This window comes from Siphateles boraxobius, unplaced genomic scaffold (assembly GCF_051911475.1).
Source record: "Siphateles boraxobius isolate OS27281-9 unplaced genomic scaffold, OSU_SipBor_1 22, whole genome shotgun sequence".
Taxonomy (NCBI): domain Eukaryota; kingdom Metazoa; phylum Chordata; class Actinopteri; order Cypriniformes; family Leuciscidae; genus Siphateles; species Siphateles boraxobius.
This window is the reverse complement of record NW_027508833.1, coordinates 41,407,879-41,425,000: the sequence shown is the minus strand read 5'-3', so window position 1 is coordinate 41,425,000 and position 17,122 is coordinate 41,407,879. Positions and strand designations below refer to the sequence as shown.

Here is a 17,122-nt window from a genome sequence, read left to right as displayed (position 1 = left end):
ATATTATGACTGTTAAAGTTGAGATGTGCATTAATCATGTTTTCTCTATTCAACAGACGACTGTATTTAAAAGAGCGAGTGAACAAATATAAGATATTCGAGGACTTTCTGATGAAGACACTTGATTTACTTCCAGACAGTAAGAATATTTGGACAGTATAGGTCTATAGGCCCGTTCACACCAGGAACGATAAAGATATAGCTCTAAAAATCATTCTAAATATAAAAGTATAGCCACACCAAAACTATAAGGACAAAGAAACTATACCACTGTAGTCTCTTTCAAAGCAAATTTCGGTTACTCTTTTTTTTTAAGGCGTCATTATTACAGTGTAGCTATATATTTAAGTACTGAGTAAAATTAAGCATCTACATGTACTAACTATAGGGTTAGGGTAGGATTAGGGGTTGGTTGAGGGTTAGTTGCATGTAAATATGCATAATTTACTGTTATTACTACGGTAAGTACGTCTAATATATGTAACAAGGACACTGTAAAATAAAGTGTTACCCAAATTTACTTTCCAGCTCATGAATGATAAAAACATTGACAGCCAATCAGAATCCATTGTGCTTTAAAGAGCTCAAGTATTTAAAGCGACAGACTAAACTGCAGTGATTATAATAAACTGAATGATATCATCCGGTCTCTGATATTGTTAGGCCGCATGTCCACCAAAGTGTTTTTAGCCAGCTATGGGCGGTTGAGAGCGTTTTGGCAGCGCAGCATTTTTTTTCCAGTTGAGACACTTTGCTTGTTATGATACGGAATATCCGCGAAAGTGTTTCTACTAGTTTCTCATTTCACACATATTTTGTTTCTGTGTTGATTTTATATCAAAGGGTACCTATTATGGCATTTCAAATGTTCATAATATTGTTAGGGGAGTCCCCAACAACAGTTTTACATACATGCAATGACAAACAAAACACTTTTGTTGTCTTATAATATGCATTTATTTTTAACGGATTTGCTCACCGACTCCCAAATGATTCGTTCAACGAGTCATTTTTCCAAACCCCTCCTTGAATATTGAACATGCTACAAAACACATAAAAGCAACAATTATTAATAATACTTACAGGTTGTGATTCGGAGGAGGAAGCTGATCCAAATAAAATTGGTACTGAACCTTCCTTGAGTATCAATCGGCTCGAGAATCCACACTTGAAAGCATTTATGTTTGTAAAGCAATCGTCATTAAAATAACGCGAACACAGCACTAAGGTTCGCCCTATACTTGTGTGGTATAGTTGTATATATGAACTGTAGACACCTAGTCTTCAAATGCTCCTCCCTGGGCAGTGAAAAAGGGTCACTTTTGATTCGCACTTCAGAACACAGCGTCTTGTTGTTGACATGAAGTTTTCAAGTTTTCCCTGGTGTCTGCGTGCGCAATGAGTGGGCGTATCTTATTCAAATAACTTGTCAAGTTGACGTCATCTAGATAGAGAAAAAGCATCGTTCGTCTATCGATTCATGTCAGCGACTCAGAGTCGACTCTTACTTTTGAGAGACAATAACTCTGTATACGGTGAACTTTCATATTTAAAACTTTGCAGGATGTTTTCGTTCACTTAGATCTATGTTACACACTACATGAAAGGTAATTTTCAAAATTCCATAATAGGTGCCCTTTAAAATGTCGATACAATGTAACGTATTTTTTCTGGCTCTTGTTTTAAATTATTTTGTTCCGTTATTATGCTTGTTGTTGTCATCTCTTGACGTTGAACAAGCAGAATGTGGCGGTTGGTCGATGTGATATTTGTCCCGCCCCTCCTCCACTGTGATTGGACGGTTGCGTAAAAAGTGACAGTGATGAGCGCTGCGTTTTACCCAAAGTTGAACATTCTTCAACTCTCGGCGACCAGTGAAAAACGCTGGGCGCTTCAGCGTTAAATACACGCTCAGCGCCACGTTACGCTCTCGGCGTTAAAAAATGCGGCGCTCCCATTGAAAACAATTGGAAAAATACGCCAGCTGCATGGAAAAACGCTTTGGACACATGGCCTTATGGTTCTTGGTGTGAACATTCAGATCCAGACTCAAAGCACTTCTGTTTAGCTGTGCATTTACTGAATGAGCACTGTGCGTCTGACTGTTTCTTCTATGTAAAGCACTTTGAATTACCATTGTGTATGAATAAACTTGCCTTGCTTTGAACGGGCCTCATCCCCGCTGTGCAGACTATCTAGGGTACCGGACGGAGCTGGTGACGGCGATCATCAGACGCTACGAGACTCTGAGCGTCAGCCGGCAGGATCTCCTGCAGCAGTTAAACAGCCTGACGGACGAGATGAAGACGAGCCAGGACCAGCTGGACGCCCTCAAACACCAGCACAACACCTATAAACTGGTACATTCCCGTCAGTGACAGCAGTGTTTCGGGCTGGTTACACACGCGTGACGTACTGACGTGTTTTTGTGCTCGAGGCAGACGACTAACCAGGAGCTGTCCGAGCGACAGACAGAGCTGGACCACAGCAGGGAGAAGAACAAGCAGCTGGAGACGACGCTCCGCATGCACATGTCCCGGTCCAGAGCCCAGGTCTGAGCCCTCACTGTGCAAACACTGAAACCTCATGAGAACGAGTAGAGCAGCGTTCCTCAAACCCCGGCAGAGCTTAGCTCAAACCCTGATCAAACCCACAACCTCAGATCTTATACAGATCCTGAAGACCTTGATTATCTCGCTCAGGTGTGTTTGAGAGTGTGTGTTTTCTCAGTCATCTTTTGGCAGATGTATTTACCCTGTGACCGTGCCTCAGAATGCAATCAACTCTGTGTCTGTAAAGATGTGAACATAATGCACATACAGATACTGATGTATGACGGCCCACATTCTGTCTTGTGAGGACCTTATATGGGAGGTCCTATCACTTCCTTACTCTGGTATAAAGCTTGGGTTAATATTATTTGAAGGACGACATGCTAACATCGCTGCTGAAAAACTGCTACACTACTACCTTCAATAAATCCCCAAAAGAAGTCTAGTTAAGCTTACTTATTTTATGTATTAGAGAATAATAAATTGGCGAGCCACCAAACAATCAATCGGCTTAATCTATAGAAATCTAACGAGAGACAGGCGTCTGACGGACCCGTTCGCATGACGGACAGCAGCGAGCTCGTGTAACCCATCACCCGACAACACAAGTTAACCGCATTCATTAGAATGTACTAATAATCAGGTTATTCCCCTGTGATGTCATCAAAACCTAATCATTAGTGTATCTGACTCCAATTGTTTTTGAGATGTGATGTTAAATAAACAGAAAGAGTTGATATATAAACGCTGGCTCTGTCCGGATGCGCTCCATTCCCCACTAAACACACTTTCTTGAAGCTCAGGAAACTTCTATGTTGGGCTGGTTCCAGCGGTGACAAGTCAACGGTCTGAAGAAGAACAATTCAGTGTAATTGCAGTTCGATGCCGCTTTATTAAGGCAGAGCGCTGACCGCTATTCACGCAATTGAATGTTGTTGCAACGGCTGTTTTTTTTTTTTTTTGCTGATCTCCCGTGCCCCCCCTGCAGTGTCCTTGGCGCTCCCCACACTTTGAGAACCACTGGGTTAGCGGCAGTATAAAATGCGCTGGAGCGGCAATTGCATCAGAATCTTGTCCTTCACGCTGCAGCTATCTTCGAAGACGCAACAGAAGTTCCTTCTATCTTCACAGCATCTGATGGCTTCTTTCTGTAGAATCTGCGCGGGCACCATTGACCCGCATGAGCACTGTATCGCCTGCATGGGCTTGGCCCACACCATTCAGCGAGTCGGCCTGCCAGTTCGTGCCCTGAGGACTCGCAGGAACATTGCTCGTGGCCCTCCAGGGGGCTGGTGGGCCCTTCCCTGCTTCAGGAAGATGACAACGTATTCCCCAGTCCTTTCCGCGAATGAGTTTTCGAAAGACCGTGGCTGCTCTTTTGTGCCCCTCTTCGACCTAGCTCGAAGCAGATCTCAGCCTGCCGTCCAAACCCTGCAGACTGACCACACACCTTGCTGACAAGCCTTACGCGTCAGCTGATGGAGCGGCATCCGCACTGCAGGTGATGGCGGTGTTACAGGTGTTCCAGACAGTGGCGGCACCACCACGGACTCCATGAAAGAGTGCGGCGACGGACTCTGGCTGATGGCCACTAAGCGCCCGACCCAAGCGCCCGGTCCATGAGCTTCATGCTGGTTCTCCACAGGCATTTGTGGCTAAGTTTAGCTGACCTGAGAGACCCTGACCGCAAAACGCTTCTTAACGCGCCGATTACTCCCTCGGGCCTCTTTGGTGACGCAGTGTCCGTCGTCGAACATTTTGCCGAGGCTTAGAAGCGCGCAAAGGCAATGAGTCATCTGATGACTAGACGTGTGTGCCAGCAGGCGTCCAGATCACGCTCCTCCTCTCCATGTCGGCATTACTACTCTTCACTGAACAAATATGTGACGTAAGAGTTGTAATGCCGACATGGTAGATCTCTTAGCACGAAAACTGTTGACAATCACTGAGGCAGTTATTAATTTCAAGGTAAGAACTTAACTGGTTATGCAGGGTTTATTCAAGCAGCTTTGACATTGCTGGGAGTATTGCTATAGGGCTGTAATTTGAAATCAGAGTAGGATCATCAGATTTAAAGATTGGAGTGATTTGTGCTCATTTCCAATCAGTAGGAAGGATAGAAAGCCTGCTACAAAGATTGATTAAGTGCTGAAAGAGAGGTATAAGGCTATCAGCATGAGTCTTCAAAAATAAAGTGTTTAAACCATAAATATCACGGACATAAGAATTTTTTAATGAGTGCAATATTTTTATCACCTCGTTCTGTAAGATCTCAGAAAATGACAACTGATCAGGTGTTAGAGAGAGAACAGGTGAAAAGAAGGAAGTAGTTGCAAAGTCTTGATGGTACGGTCTTTACAATACAATTCATAATTTTCAATGGAAAGAAAAGAATCAGGAATACTGGGAGTTAACCATGATTCTGAGATTGCCATTAAATGTCCCTTCGACTGTGCAAGCATGATTTTAAATTTGACTATTTTAGAAAGAAGGCTTTGAATGTTTAGGTGGCAGATTTTAAAGCCTCTGGTGCTAACAAGTTGACTTATATTAGTTGGACTTTTTCTTGGGTGAAATGTTCTTTGTGTTTTAACTGTTTTGACTATTGGACAAAGAAAATATGTTTCGAAGTGTAAAATCGGAAGAGATTGGGGAGTGAGAATCGGAGCTGGAATTCTAAAGTGGGGTAAATAGTCTCGTGTTGTAGGTAAAAGCATACACTGAGGTTGCGGTAAAGTAGTAAAAAGTCTGTTGCAATTTGCATGTGCATATAGTCCCCATAAATGTAATATGTCTAAAGTTGTCAAAAATATTTGAGTCAGGCCTGGGATTGAGCTCAATACAGTATTTCCAATAAATAAGAGGATAGTTATTAGAAGTCTAGATGTGCTTAAAACATATTTAGTCTTATTTTCATCAGTCATTTGGTTTAACATCAGTTACCAACCGGTGAAAAATTATAGTTTGAACGGAAAAGTACATTGGCTGATGAAAATCTGGTCTGCCAAAATGTTTGAGTACAAACCCCCGGCCAGGACAATGTAGACAGCCGATTGAAGCGCCGGCTTGTGGTGTAGAAAGCTGCGCCGGCGGCTGAGTAGGTGGAAGACGGATGTACTCGTGCAGAGCAGCCGCTCCGGAGGACCGATGATCACAGACGGGAGCAGGGATTCCGACAGCATGCAGGTCCACAGTGAAAAAAACGCCTGAGAAGGTAAGTGATGATCCAGACTTTGGTGGAGTTTGCGTTTATGTACGTGAGTATATTAAGAGTCTAGAACTAGTCCTTTGTTTGTTTGTTGTCCATATAAGACGGCTTTGGCGGGCAGTCACATGACACAATCGGAGCCAGTAGAATATCCATATTGCAGCATTCTTGACAAATATCAGACCTGCAGACGGCTGAATTGTCGCGCATTTGATGTTTGTTTGCTGTAGCAGTTCACAGCCCCTAGCAACTGCTACCTTCGCTGCTACCGCAGCCACTACTGCTAACTCTCATTAGATATACTTTGAAGCGGATTCCAGAATTCACACCTTCACTTGTGTCTGTTTTTTCAATAAAAAAGAATACACTTTCACAAAAAGAGCTGTTTCCTCCTCTTTCTGTCGATTCTGCGCCACTCTCCCTGCTTCAGACCAGCACAGAGCGGCAGCCCGTATCTGCTATATCCTCCCGGTGTGTCCGGGATGTCGGCAGCATCCGGTCACCCGCGTCGATGTCCTTGAGCGGGTTGATGTCCAGTTTGTTATCCACGAGCCGTTTTCCCACCAGCGCGTTCAGCCTCGCTGGGGCATGGCATCAGCCCGCAAACATCACCATTGGCGTCAACGACCGAAACGACTCAGCTGCTATCTCTGTTTCTAGATGTGTGGAGAGCCATTTCAGGCATCTCGTACTGGCTGCTCAACACAATCCAACACGGGTATTCCAGTCAGTTCAGACACAGAACACCCCGCTTTAACGGCGTAGTCCTGTTCCAAACATCACCCTAAAAGATTGCGAGGCATGCTTTGGTGGTCAGATTTCTCAGTGGAGCCAGGAGGCTGCACCCACCGCGGCCTCCTTCTGTGCCGTCGTGGGACCAAGCGCTGGTCCTGAGGGCTCTCTACCCCCATTAAAGCCTGTCATCTTTTGCTGTAAGGGAGCACTCTCTTAAGACGGCTCTGCTTCTTGGCTAAGCGCATTTGGGATTTACATCGAAGTTAAACATGAGTGAAATCTGTGATATAAAACATTTTTATCCTCACGTGAAACAATCGTGTAGATTCTGATTGGAATTACTGGATTTTGCCTACAAAATGTTACAAGCAATGGTAAATGTGTCTAGTTACAGTCTAAAGTTTGTTCTTGATTTACATGTTGCCATCACAGCTCGAGTCTGAATCCCGTCGGTCTCGCTCCCACTTCAGTCTAACTACTGTCACATATGAACATAAGGAGGCAAAAGTGAATAAAAATACAGCGATATATTAAAAGGACATGCTTCTATCCATAAGCTTAACCAGGGTTGGTTCAGTCTCTCCTGTTTACTGGACTGTCCTGATGGCAAGAAAAAAGCTTGGTTAATGACTCATGATGCGGTTTCTTCGGCAGGTGGAGGAAGTGGGGAACATCCTGATAGCCGTGAGAAACCTCGGAGAGCAGTGTTACCTGAGCCACTACGGCCCTCTGGACGGCATGGATGCGGCCACCGTGATGGACATGATAAAGGTGCCGGCGCTTCAGTGACATTCAACCGACTGTACTTACTCAAACTCTATCAACAACTTGTTTCTTTCTTCACATGCTTTCAAAGGAGTTCATGTTGGAGAAAGCAGACCTGGAGAGAAGAGCTATGAGACTCATAGACAGCAGCGCTGCGACAGCGAAGAAAAGCCCTTCCGGCAGAACCCAGTTGAAGAGCCGCAGCAGCGGAGCCACAGTGATGAAGAGCAGAAGCAGTGGAGCCACAGTGATGAAGAGCAGGAGCAGTGGAGCCACAGTGATGAAGACGCTGCAGTAGATGGACACAGTCGCAGCCGCTCACACGACCAGACTGTGTGAGAGTTCAGTACCAGCGTCTGGGTTTAGATACAGGGTGCGAATTACTGGGGTCTGACGTGGGTCTGACGGGGGTTTGACCCCCCTAATGCAGGCTTGGTCCCCCCCCCCAATGAAGGCAGGATCCCCCCACTGAAGGCTTGACCCCCCTAATGAAGGCTTGATCCCCCCCTAATGAAGGCTTGATCCCCCAGTGAAGGCTTGATTCCCCCTAACAAATGAATGATCCCCCCACTTAAGGCTTGATCCACCCTAATGAAGGCATGATCCCCCATTGAAGGCTTGATATTCCCTAATGAAGGCTTGATCCCCCCGTAATGAAGGCTTGATCCCCCCCTAATTAAGGCTTGATCCCCCAATGAAGGCTTGATATTCCCTAATTAAGGCTTGATCCCTCAATGAAGGCTTGATATTCCCTAATGAAGGCTTGATCCCCCCTAATGAAGGCTTGATTCCTCCTAATAAAGGCTTGATCTCCCCTAATGAAGGCTTGATTCCCCCTAATAAAGGCTTGATATCCCCTAATGAAGGCTTGATTCCCCCTAATAAAGGCTTGATATCCCCTAATGAAGGTATGATCCCCCCTAATGAAGGCTTGATTCCCCCTAATAAAGGCTTGATATCCCCCTAATGAAGGCTTGATTCCCCCTAATAAAGGCTTGATATCCCCCCAATGAAGGCTTGATTCCTCCTAATGAAGGCATGATCCCCCTAATGAAGGCTTGATTCCCCCTAATGAAGGCATGATTCCCCTAATGAAGGCATGATTCCTCCTAATGAAGGCATGATCCCACTAATGAAGGCTTGATTCCCCCTAATAAAGGCTTGATATCCCCCCAATGAAGGCATGATCCCCATAATGAAGGCTTGATTCCTCCTAATGAAGGCATGATGCCCCTAATCAAGGCTTGATTCCCCCTAATGAAGGCTGCATATCCCCCTAATGAAGGCTGCATATCTCCCTAATGAAGGCATGATCCCCCCTAATGAAGGCTTGATATAGCCCTAATGAAGATCTTAGTATTTTTGACTGCAAAAATGGAACAAAAATACCATGACATGGCAGTGTAAAAATGGCTTTAGTTGATGGTTGAAAAAGATTGAATTGGTAACATTCTGTAGAATTGTGGTTGATTGAAATAACTGGTTAAATTTAGGTATTTGAACAACACAGATATGCAGATTCGAGTAGATTTTAATGACGTATTTATGAAAAATGATTGACCCCCCTGAAGGCCATTGTGTATCGCACCGTTTAGATACACATGACATTGCTCGACTATGGAAGCTTGTTTCCACTGTCTCCACATTGTGACATTTTCATCTCAAAATTCTGACTTTCCCACCCACAATTACAAGTTTATTTCGATGCAAGATATAAACTCGCAATTATATTTTAAATTGTATTATTCTGAGGCGGAAACAAGCTTCCATACTCGACAGAGTGTGAAACAGTTCAATGTTTCTGATTGTTTCTGCTGTTTATGAATGATGAATGAATTCTGTGCATTAAACTCAAATGTGCATTAAAGAGATGATCAAACAATCCCATTCACATGTTTTTATTATGCAACAAACAACTGGCTTATCAGTATTTCATTGTAATCATCTCAGTAGACAGTGTGATGGTTCAGCTGAATCACTGCATCATTATCTGAGGTTTGTTTGACTACATATACCTAAGCATGTTTATGAGCATCTTCCGCCTTTAACCGGCAATCGCATGGGATAGAAAAGACGAGAGTAAAAGATGTGAGAATGTTTGGGTGAAACGCCCAAATGGAGAAAATATGATAGATGTAGCTAAAAATAATGAAAGGAGAAAAATGAAAGGAAATACATGAACACTTTAAATAAAGCCAATGATTTAAACTTTCTTTAAAACTAAGTCTACATGGTCTCTAGTTCAATATTTCTCGTATATAAACATCAGGTCTATGTTCACAATACATTTCTAACAGCAGTCATTTACAGATGAACAGATCAGGATCAGTCCATGAAGTAGACACCACTAGACTTAAAACACTAGACGCAGTACACGTCTCTCTGCTGGATCATGTTCTTCAGTCCCAGACGTCCCCCTGCTTTCTGACAGTATTAAGATGATTTAAAAGTCCTGCCCTTTGGTAACATTTCCTTTCCGCTGTGCTTCACACATGTAAACACCATACTCTGTTTAACCCAGTCAGCGCTGCAGTGTGGCGGTCGGTCTGTCGCGGCTCACGCTGGCGGTCGGTCTGTCGCGGCTCACGCTGGCGAGCGCAGTGTCCGCTGTGGCGACGGGCAGCTGAGGCAGGGTTAGTTTGCCCATCTGCGTTGGGTACCTGGTTTTCATCTGGTGTCTGAAGACCGGCTGGGAGATCAGCTGCTTGAGCTGGTTCTTCAGGCTCTTCATCAGCCTCTGCTGCTCGCGGTCATCATCTTCATCTTTACCGCCTCCTGAAACGCACAGGCCACAGGTCAGGGGTGAAAGGTCACACTGTAAACACTGCTCATGCCACTTCAGAAGCTCGTACCCATCAGCAGGTCGTCGTCCACGTCGATGTCCATGGCCTCGGCCGCCTGCCTGACCCAGGAGTTGTGCTGCGACTCTCGGCTGTGGAAGAACTCCATCTTCTCGATCCTCCTGGCCAGATTCACACGCTCCTGTCGAGGGAAACAGACTCGTCAAGCTGAACCAACTACAGGTCAACATGAATCTGATTGCTTTTCTTCCCTATAGTGCCGTATATCTGAGTGAAACGCTTCTGGAACAAGAACAAATGAGGGCGGGACTTGATTGGATGGTTGTGGTTTGCTAAAATTTGATTAATTCATTGCTATAGGAGAGAAAGAATTTTCTAAACTCGTTGAATCATACAAATCGACAAAATCTATGTTAGACCCTATACCGACTAAACTTCTGAAAGAGATGCTTCTAGAGGTCATAGATCCGCTTATCATTAATTCATCTTTGTCATTAGGAAACCTACCAAAAACTTTTAAGCTGGCTACTATTAAACCGTTTATTAAAAAACGCAACTAGATGACCACAGAATTAGTCAATTACAGGCCGATCTCGAATCTACCTTTTCTGTCAAAGATATTAGAAAAGGCAGTATCCTCACAACTGTGTTCCTTTCTTGAAGGAAATGGTATCTGTGAGGATTTCCAGTCAGGATTTAGACCGCACCATAGCACTGAGACAGCTCTCAGAGTCACAAATGATTTGCTCTTATCATCCGATCGTGGTTGTATCTCTCTATTAGTGTTACTTGATCTTATTGCTGCATTTGATACTATCGACCACAACATTCTTTTAAATAGAATAGAAAATGATGTTGGCATTAGTGGAATTGCATTAGCATGGTTTAAATCATATTTATCTGACCGCTATCAGTTTGTAGCAGTAAATGAAGAGATGTCTTATCGATCACAAGTTCAGTATGGCGTACCACAAGGCTCAGTACTGTACACACACACACACACACACACACGCACACACACACACACACACACACACACACTCTGTACATGCTACCGATATTATTAGGAAGCATGGCATTAGTTTTCACTGTTGTGCTGATGATACTCAGCTGTATATTTCTTAACTCCCTGATGAAACTCACCAATCCACAAAATGAACAGAATGCATACCTGATATAAAAAACTGGATGACTAGTAATTTCCTACTACTAAACTCTGAAAAAACAGATTCGAATTTTTGGACAAAAACTTCCTCACGTAATAACCTAGAATACCGTCTAAAACTTGATGCTGCTCTGTTAAGTCCTCGTTGTCGGTTAGGGACCTGTGTGTGTGTGTGTGTGTGTGTGTGTGTGTGTGTGTGTGTGTGTGTGTGTGTGTTTGTGTGTGACCCACCCGTAGATCCACCAGGTTCACTGTAATCTCTGCAGAAACGTGTGGCCAGCTCTAGATTACTGCATTACACACACACCCTTAACACACATACTCACTTTCTTTTCAAAGCAAGTGCACAGATGTGTGTTTGTGTGAGAGAGAGTGTGTAAATGTGTGTGCGATTGAGTGTGTGTAAATGAGTGTGTGTGTGTGTTATAACTGTTACCCAGCATACGTTAATGGCTGCCATGCACTTGCTCTGCACGGGGAACACTATCCAAAACCAGTCGTGTGTGTGTGTGTGTGTGTGTGTGTGTGTGTGTGTGTGTGTGTGTGTGTGTGAGAGTGTGAAGCGAGCACTGGTGGCAGTCGTCCTGCTCCACTTCACACACGCAGAGAAAACAGGATTATAGGAGGACGAGACACTCGTTTATACCACACTTTATTCCACAGAAGTACAGCAGTCATATATCATTACGCTTCTACGTCATTTCGCTATTTCTATTTGAACTGAAACTCAATGTTTAGGCCTCTTGCCTCACAGACATGAGGAATATAGAGAGCTGGACATGTCTACCTATAACCGACCTGACTGAGCGGAAGAAGTCCTTACCGCGTACGTCTCTGAGAGAGGGTGTGTGTGTGTGTCTGTGTGTGTGTGTGTGTGTGTGTGTGTTTGTGTGTGTCCCACCCGTAGATCCACCAGGTTCACTGTAATCTCTGCAGAAACGTATGGCCAGCTCTAGATTACTGCATTAGACACACACACCCTGAACACACACACTCACTTTCTTTTCAAAGCAAGTGCACAGTTAGGGCTTGTGTTCTAATTGAGACATCTATCTGTTCCCATGTTGACCTCACACGTTTTACTCTTGTGTGTGTGTGTGTGTGTGTGTGTGTAAATGATTGTGTGAGTAAATGAGTGTGTGTGTGCGTGTGTGTGTAAGTGAGTGTGTGTAAATTAGTGTGTGTAAATGAGTGTGTGTGAGAGTAAATGAGTGTGTGTCAGAATCAGAATCAGAATCAGAAAGAGCTTTATTGCCAAGTGTGCTTGCACACACAAGGAATTTGTTTTGGTACTGAGGCTTCCAGTGGACATATACAAATACAACATGAAACATAATACTACAAATTATAAGAATAAAAAATAAAAAAATAAATATAAATGTGAGTGAGAGAGTGTGTGTGTGTTGTAACTGTGACCCAGCATACTTTAATGGCTGCCATGCACTTGCTCTGCACGGGGAACACGGGCAGGTCCTCGCTCTTGTCCAGCGTCCTGCAGATCTTCCTGTAGTTCAGCAGGTCATCAGGGCCGATCAGCAGCAGACTGAGACCCTCTCGAGCGGCCCGCGCCGTACGCCCGCTGCGGTGCACATACGTCTCAGAGGTGCGGGGAACCTATAGCAGAGACACACACACACACACACACACAGAGATGAGGAGGTGCTTAGTGACACACACAGAGATCAAGAGGTGCTCAGTGATACACACACACGAGGAGGTGCTCAGAGACACACACACACAGAGATGAGGAGGTGCTCAGTGACAGACACACACACACACACACACACAGAGATGAGGAGGTGCTCAGTGACAGACAGACACACACACACACACACACACACACACACACACACACACACACACACACACACACACACACACAGAGATGAGGAGGTGCTCAGTGACAGACACACACACACACACAAACACACACAGAGATGAGGAGGTGCTTAGTGACACACACACACACGAGGAGGTGCTCAGAGACACACACACAGAGATGAGGAGGTGCTCAGTGACACACACACACACACACACACAGAGATGAGGAGGTGCTCAGAGACACACACACACAGAGATGAGGAGGTGCTCAGTGACACACACACACACACACACACAGAGATGAGGAGGTGCTCAGAGACACACACACACACACAGATGAGGAGGTTCTCAGTGGCACACACAGACACAGAGATGAGGAGGTGCTCAGAGACACAAACACACACAGAGATGAGGAGGTGCTCAGAGACACACACACAGATGAGGAGGTGCTCAGTGAGGCCCACACACACACACACACACAGATGAGGAGGTTCTCAGTGGCACACACAGACACACACAGATGAGGAGGTTCTCAGTGACACACACAGACACACACAGATGAGGAGGTTCTCAGTGACACACACACACAGACACACACACACACACACACACAGATGACGAGGTGCTCAGTGACACACAGACACACACACAGATGAGGAGGTTCTCAGTGACACACAGACACACACACAGAGATGAGGAGGTGCTCAGAGACACACACACACAGAGATGAGGAGGTGCTCAGAGACACACACACACAGAGATGAGGAGGTGCTCTGTGAGACAAATACACACACAGTAACTGCTGAACTGCACAGCTAGTTTACTACAGCAGAAAACATACACACACAGTACCTGATAGTGGATCACACACACACACACACAGTACCTGATAGTGGATCACATGCTGAACGTTGGGGATGTCCAGCCCTCGAGCCGAGACGTCCGTGGTGAGCAGAACACAACTGAGAGAAGAGAGAGAGTCAGTCCTCACACACACACACACAGCACTTCATCTAGTGTTTGAAGTCATTTAACTGTTCATCGGTGTAGAAGCGCTGATTCAGATTCTAGGCTGAAAAGATAATGATGCACTTCAGATGCAATTAACTTTGTGTAGAGAGCGGGGCGAGGCCAGTGGCGTGAGAGAGCGGGGCGAGGCCGGTGGCGTGAGTGAGCGGGGCGAGGCCGGTGGCGTGAGAGAGCGGAGCGAGGCCGGTGGCGTGAGAGAGCGGGGCGAGGCCGGTGGCGTGAGTGAGCGGGGCGAGGCCGGTGGCGTGAGAGAGCGGGGCGAGGCCGGTGGCGTGAGTGAGCGGGGCGAGGCCGGTGGCGTGAGAGAGTGGGGCGAGGCCGGTGGCGTGAGAGAGCGGATCGAGGCCGGTGGCGTGAGTGAGCGGGGCGGGGCCGGTGGCGTGAGAGAGCGGGGCGAGGCCGGTGGCGTGAGAGAGCGGGGCGAGGCCGGTGGCGTGAGAGAGCGGGGCGAGGCCGGTGGCGTGAGAGAGCGGAGCGAGGCCGGTGGCGTGAGAGAGCGGGGCGAGGCCGGTGGCGTGAGAGAGCGGGGCGAGGCCGGTGGCGTGAGAGAGCGGGGCGAGGCCGGTGGCGTGAGAGAGCGGGGCGAGGCCGGTGGCGTGAGAGAGCGGGGCGAGGCCGGTGGCGTGAGAGAGCGGGGCGAGGCCGGTGGCGTGAGAGAGCGGGGCGAGGCCGGTGGCGTGAGAGAGCGGAGCGAGGCCGTGGCGTGAGAGAGCGGGGCGAGGCCGGTGGCGTGAGAGAGCGGAGCGAGGCCGGTGGCGTGAGAGAGCGGCGCGAGGCCGGTGGCGTGAGAGAGCGGAGCGAGGCCGGTGGCGTGAGAGAGCGGGGCGAGGCCGGTGGCGTGAGAGAGCGGAGCGAGGCCGGTGGCGTGAGAGAGCGGCGCGAGGCCGGTGGCGTGAGAGAGCGGCGCGAGGCCGGTGGCGTGAGAGAGCGGAGCGAGGCCGTGGTGTGAGAGAGCGGGGCGAGGCCGGTGGCGTGAGTGAGCGGGGCGAGGCCGGTGGCGTGAGAGAGCGGGGCGAGGCCGGTGGCGTGAGAGAGCGGGGCGAGGCCGGTGGCGTGAGAGAGCGGGGCGAGGCCGGTGGCGTGAGAGAGCGGGGCGAGGCCGGTGGCGTGAGAGAGCGGGGCGAGGCCGGTGGCGTGAGAGAGCGGGGCGAGGCCGGTGGCGTGAGAGAGCGGAGCGAGGCCGGTGGCGTGAGTGAGCGGGGCGAGGCCGGTGGCGTGAGTGAGCGGGGCGAGGCCGGTGGCGTGAGAGAGCGGAGCGAGGCCGGTGGCGTGAGTGAGCGGGGCGAGGCCGGTGGCGTGAGTGAGCGGGGCGAGGCCGGTGGCGTGAGTGAGCGGGGCGAGGCCGGTGGCGTGAGAGAGCGGAGCGAGGCCGGTGGCGTGAGAGAGCGGGGCGAGGCCGGTGAGAGACAGTGGCTCATGTGTGTGTTCAGCGCCTCATGTGTGTGTTCAGCGCGCACTATGTGTGTGTTCAGCGCCTCATGTGTGTGTGTGTTCAGCGCCTCATGTGTGTGTTCAGCGCCTCATGTGTGTGTGTGTTCAGCGCCTCATGTGTGTGTTCAGCGCCTCATGTGTGTGTGTGTTCAGCGCCTCATGTGTGTGTTCAGCGCCTCATGTGTGTGTGTGTTCAGCGCCTCATGTGTGTGTTCAGCGCCTCATGTGTGTGTGTGTTCAGCGCCTCATGTGTGTGTTCAGCGCCTCATGTGTGTGTTCAGCGCCTCATGTGTGTGTTCAGCGCGCACTATGTGTGTGTTCAGCGCCTCATGTGTGTGTGTGTGTTCAGCGCCTCATGTGTGTGTTCAGCGCCTCATGTGTGTGTGTGTTCAGCGCCTCATGTGTGTGTTCAACGCGCCATGTGTGTGTTCAGCGCCTCATGTGTGTGTTCAACGCGCCATGTGTGTGTTCAACGCGCCATGTGTGTGTTCAACGCGCACCATCTCGCTGGAACGGGCGCCCCCCTCACCTGTCCCTCTCAGCGAAGCGCTCCAGGCTCTTCAGCCGCTGCTTCTGGTGCATGTTAGCATGGAGACACAGCGGAGCGCAGTCCAGGATCTGCAGCAGCGCCGTCAGCCTCTTGATGCAGTCGATGCTGTTGGCGAACACCATGCTGCGGCCCGGGAACTGCAGCAGGAAGTAGTACAGGAACAGGTCCTTGTCCTCCTTGGTGCAGCTGATGCGGCTCTCCGTCAGCGTCTCCACCGTGGCCTCCTTGCGCGTCAGGTCGATGACCTTGGGCTTGCCCTTCATGCCCACCCTCTCCATGAGGATCTGCAGTTTGCTGCGCTGCTCGGCCCTCTTCTTCTTCTTCTGCGTGAGGCGCAGGGGCAGGCTGTGCACCAGGGTCAGCGTGGCCGAGAACACGAACGTCTGCCGCCGGGGGTTACAGTGAGCCGTGTTCAGCATCTCCAACAGAGACTCCAGCTCCGAGAAGTGGCCCTTCTCCACCATGCGGTCGGCCTCGTCGATCACCAGACACCTGAGCATGTGACAGCAATTAGACATTATCTTGACTATAAAATGTTGTGTTTATCAGAATAATAATGATAAAAGTTGTGCTTATGACGACAGTTAGCCAATTTCAGGAGTATGACAGCTGATGGACGCTTCTTTCAAACGCTCCTGTGTGTGTGTGTGTGTGTGTGTGTGTGTGTGTGTGTGTGTGTGTGTGTGTGTGTGTGTGTGTGTGTGTGTGTGTGTGTGTGTGTGTGTGTGTAAAGAAACAGCATAAAAGGTTTGTATTTACAACGTTTAGCGGCTCTGAGCATTGTACCCAATCACACACGTCTGTTGAGCGCCGAGCGGCCAATCAGAGGTGTTTAAATTACTCCGAATCGAGTACACAAAGAATTGAGTGACAAGAACCAGAAGCTGTATGTCAGGATAGATCTGTGCACTGAGTCTTGCAGTGTAAATGCGAACTCCCAGACCTGACACATGTGATGTGCTGCTGTTCTTCATGTTGCAACAACCACACAATTATGGAGGAAGATTAAACTTTTGTATTATTCTCATATTTTTTGTGTCCCATATTTTGGTCATTAAATATAAT

The 17,122-nt window shown here is 48.0% G+C and overlaps 2 protein-coding genes across 10 annotated transcripts in view; one reads left to right on the top strand and one right to left on the bottom strand.

Annotated features, from left to right (window-relative positions):
• Positions 1–9,142, top strand: part of ccdc197 (coiled-coil domain containing 197) — an 11,676-nt gene extending 2,534 nt beyond the window's left edge. Inside the window, exons 5-12 of one of the 9 annotated variants that reach the window (XM_077240183.1) lie at positions 57–139; positions 2,191–2,360; positions 2,442–2,552; positions 7,150–7,266; positions 7,352–7,776; positions 8,001–8,168; positions 8,211–8,232; positions 8,568–9,142. In XM_077240183.1, the coding sequence (XP_077096298.1) occupies positions 57–139; positions 2,191–2,360; positions 2,442–2,552; positions 7,150–7,266; positions 7,352–7,558 (688 nt within the window). In that variant the 3' untranslated portion in view covers positions 7,559–7,776; positions 8,001–8,168; positions 8,211–8,232; positions 8,568–9,142. The other 8 variants (XM_077240186.1, XM_077240187.1, XM_077240182.1 and 5 more) reach the window with 8 other exon arrangements.
• Positions 9,143–17,122, bottom strand: part of ddx24 (DEAD (Asp-Glu-Ala-Asp) box helicase 24) — a 32,235-nt gene continuing 24,255 nt past the window's right edge. Inside the window, exons 5-9 of the mRNA XM_077240177.1 lie at positions 16,037–16,549; positions 13,934–14,009; positions 12,652–12,840; positions 10,113–10,242; positions 9,143–10,035 (exon numbers count right to left, since the gene is read on the bottom strand). Coding sequence (XP_077096292.1) covers positions 9,782–10,035; positions 10,113–10,242; positions 12,652–12,840; positions 13,934–14,009; positions 16,037–16,549 — 1,162 coding nt within the window. The 3' untranslated portion in view covers positions 9,143–9,781. The remainder of the gene's footprint in view (positions 10,036–10,112; positions 10,243–12,651; positions 12,841–13,933; positions 14,010–16,036; positions 16,550–17,122) is intronic.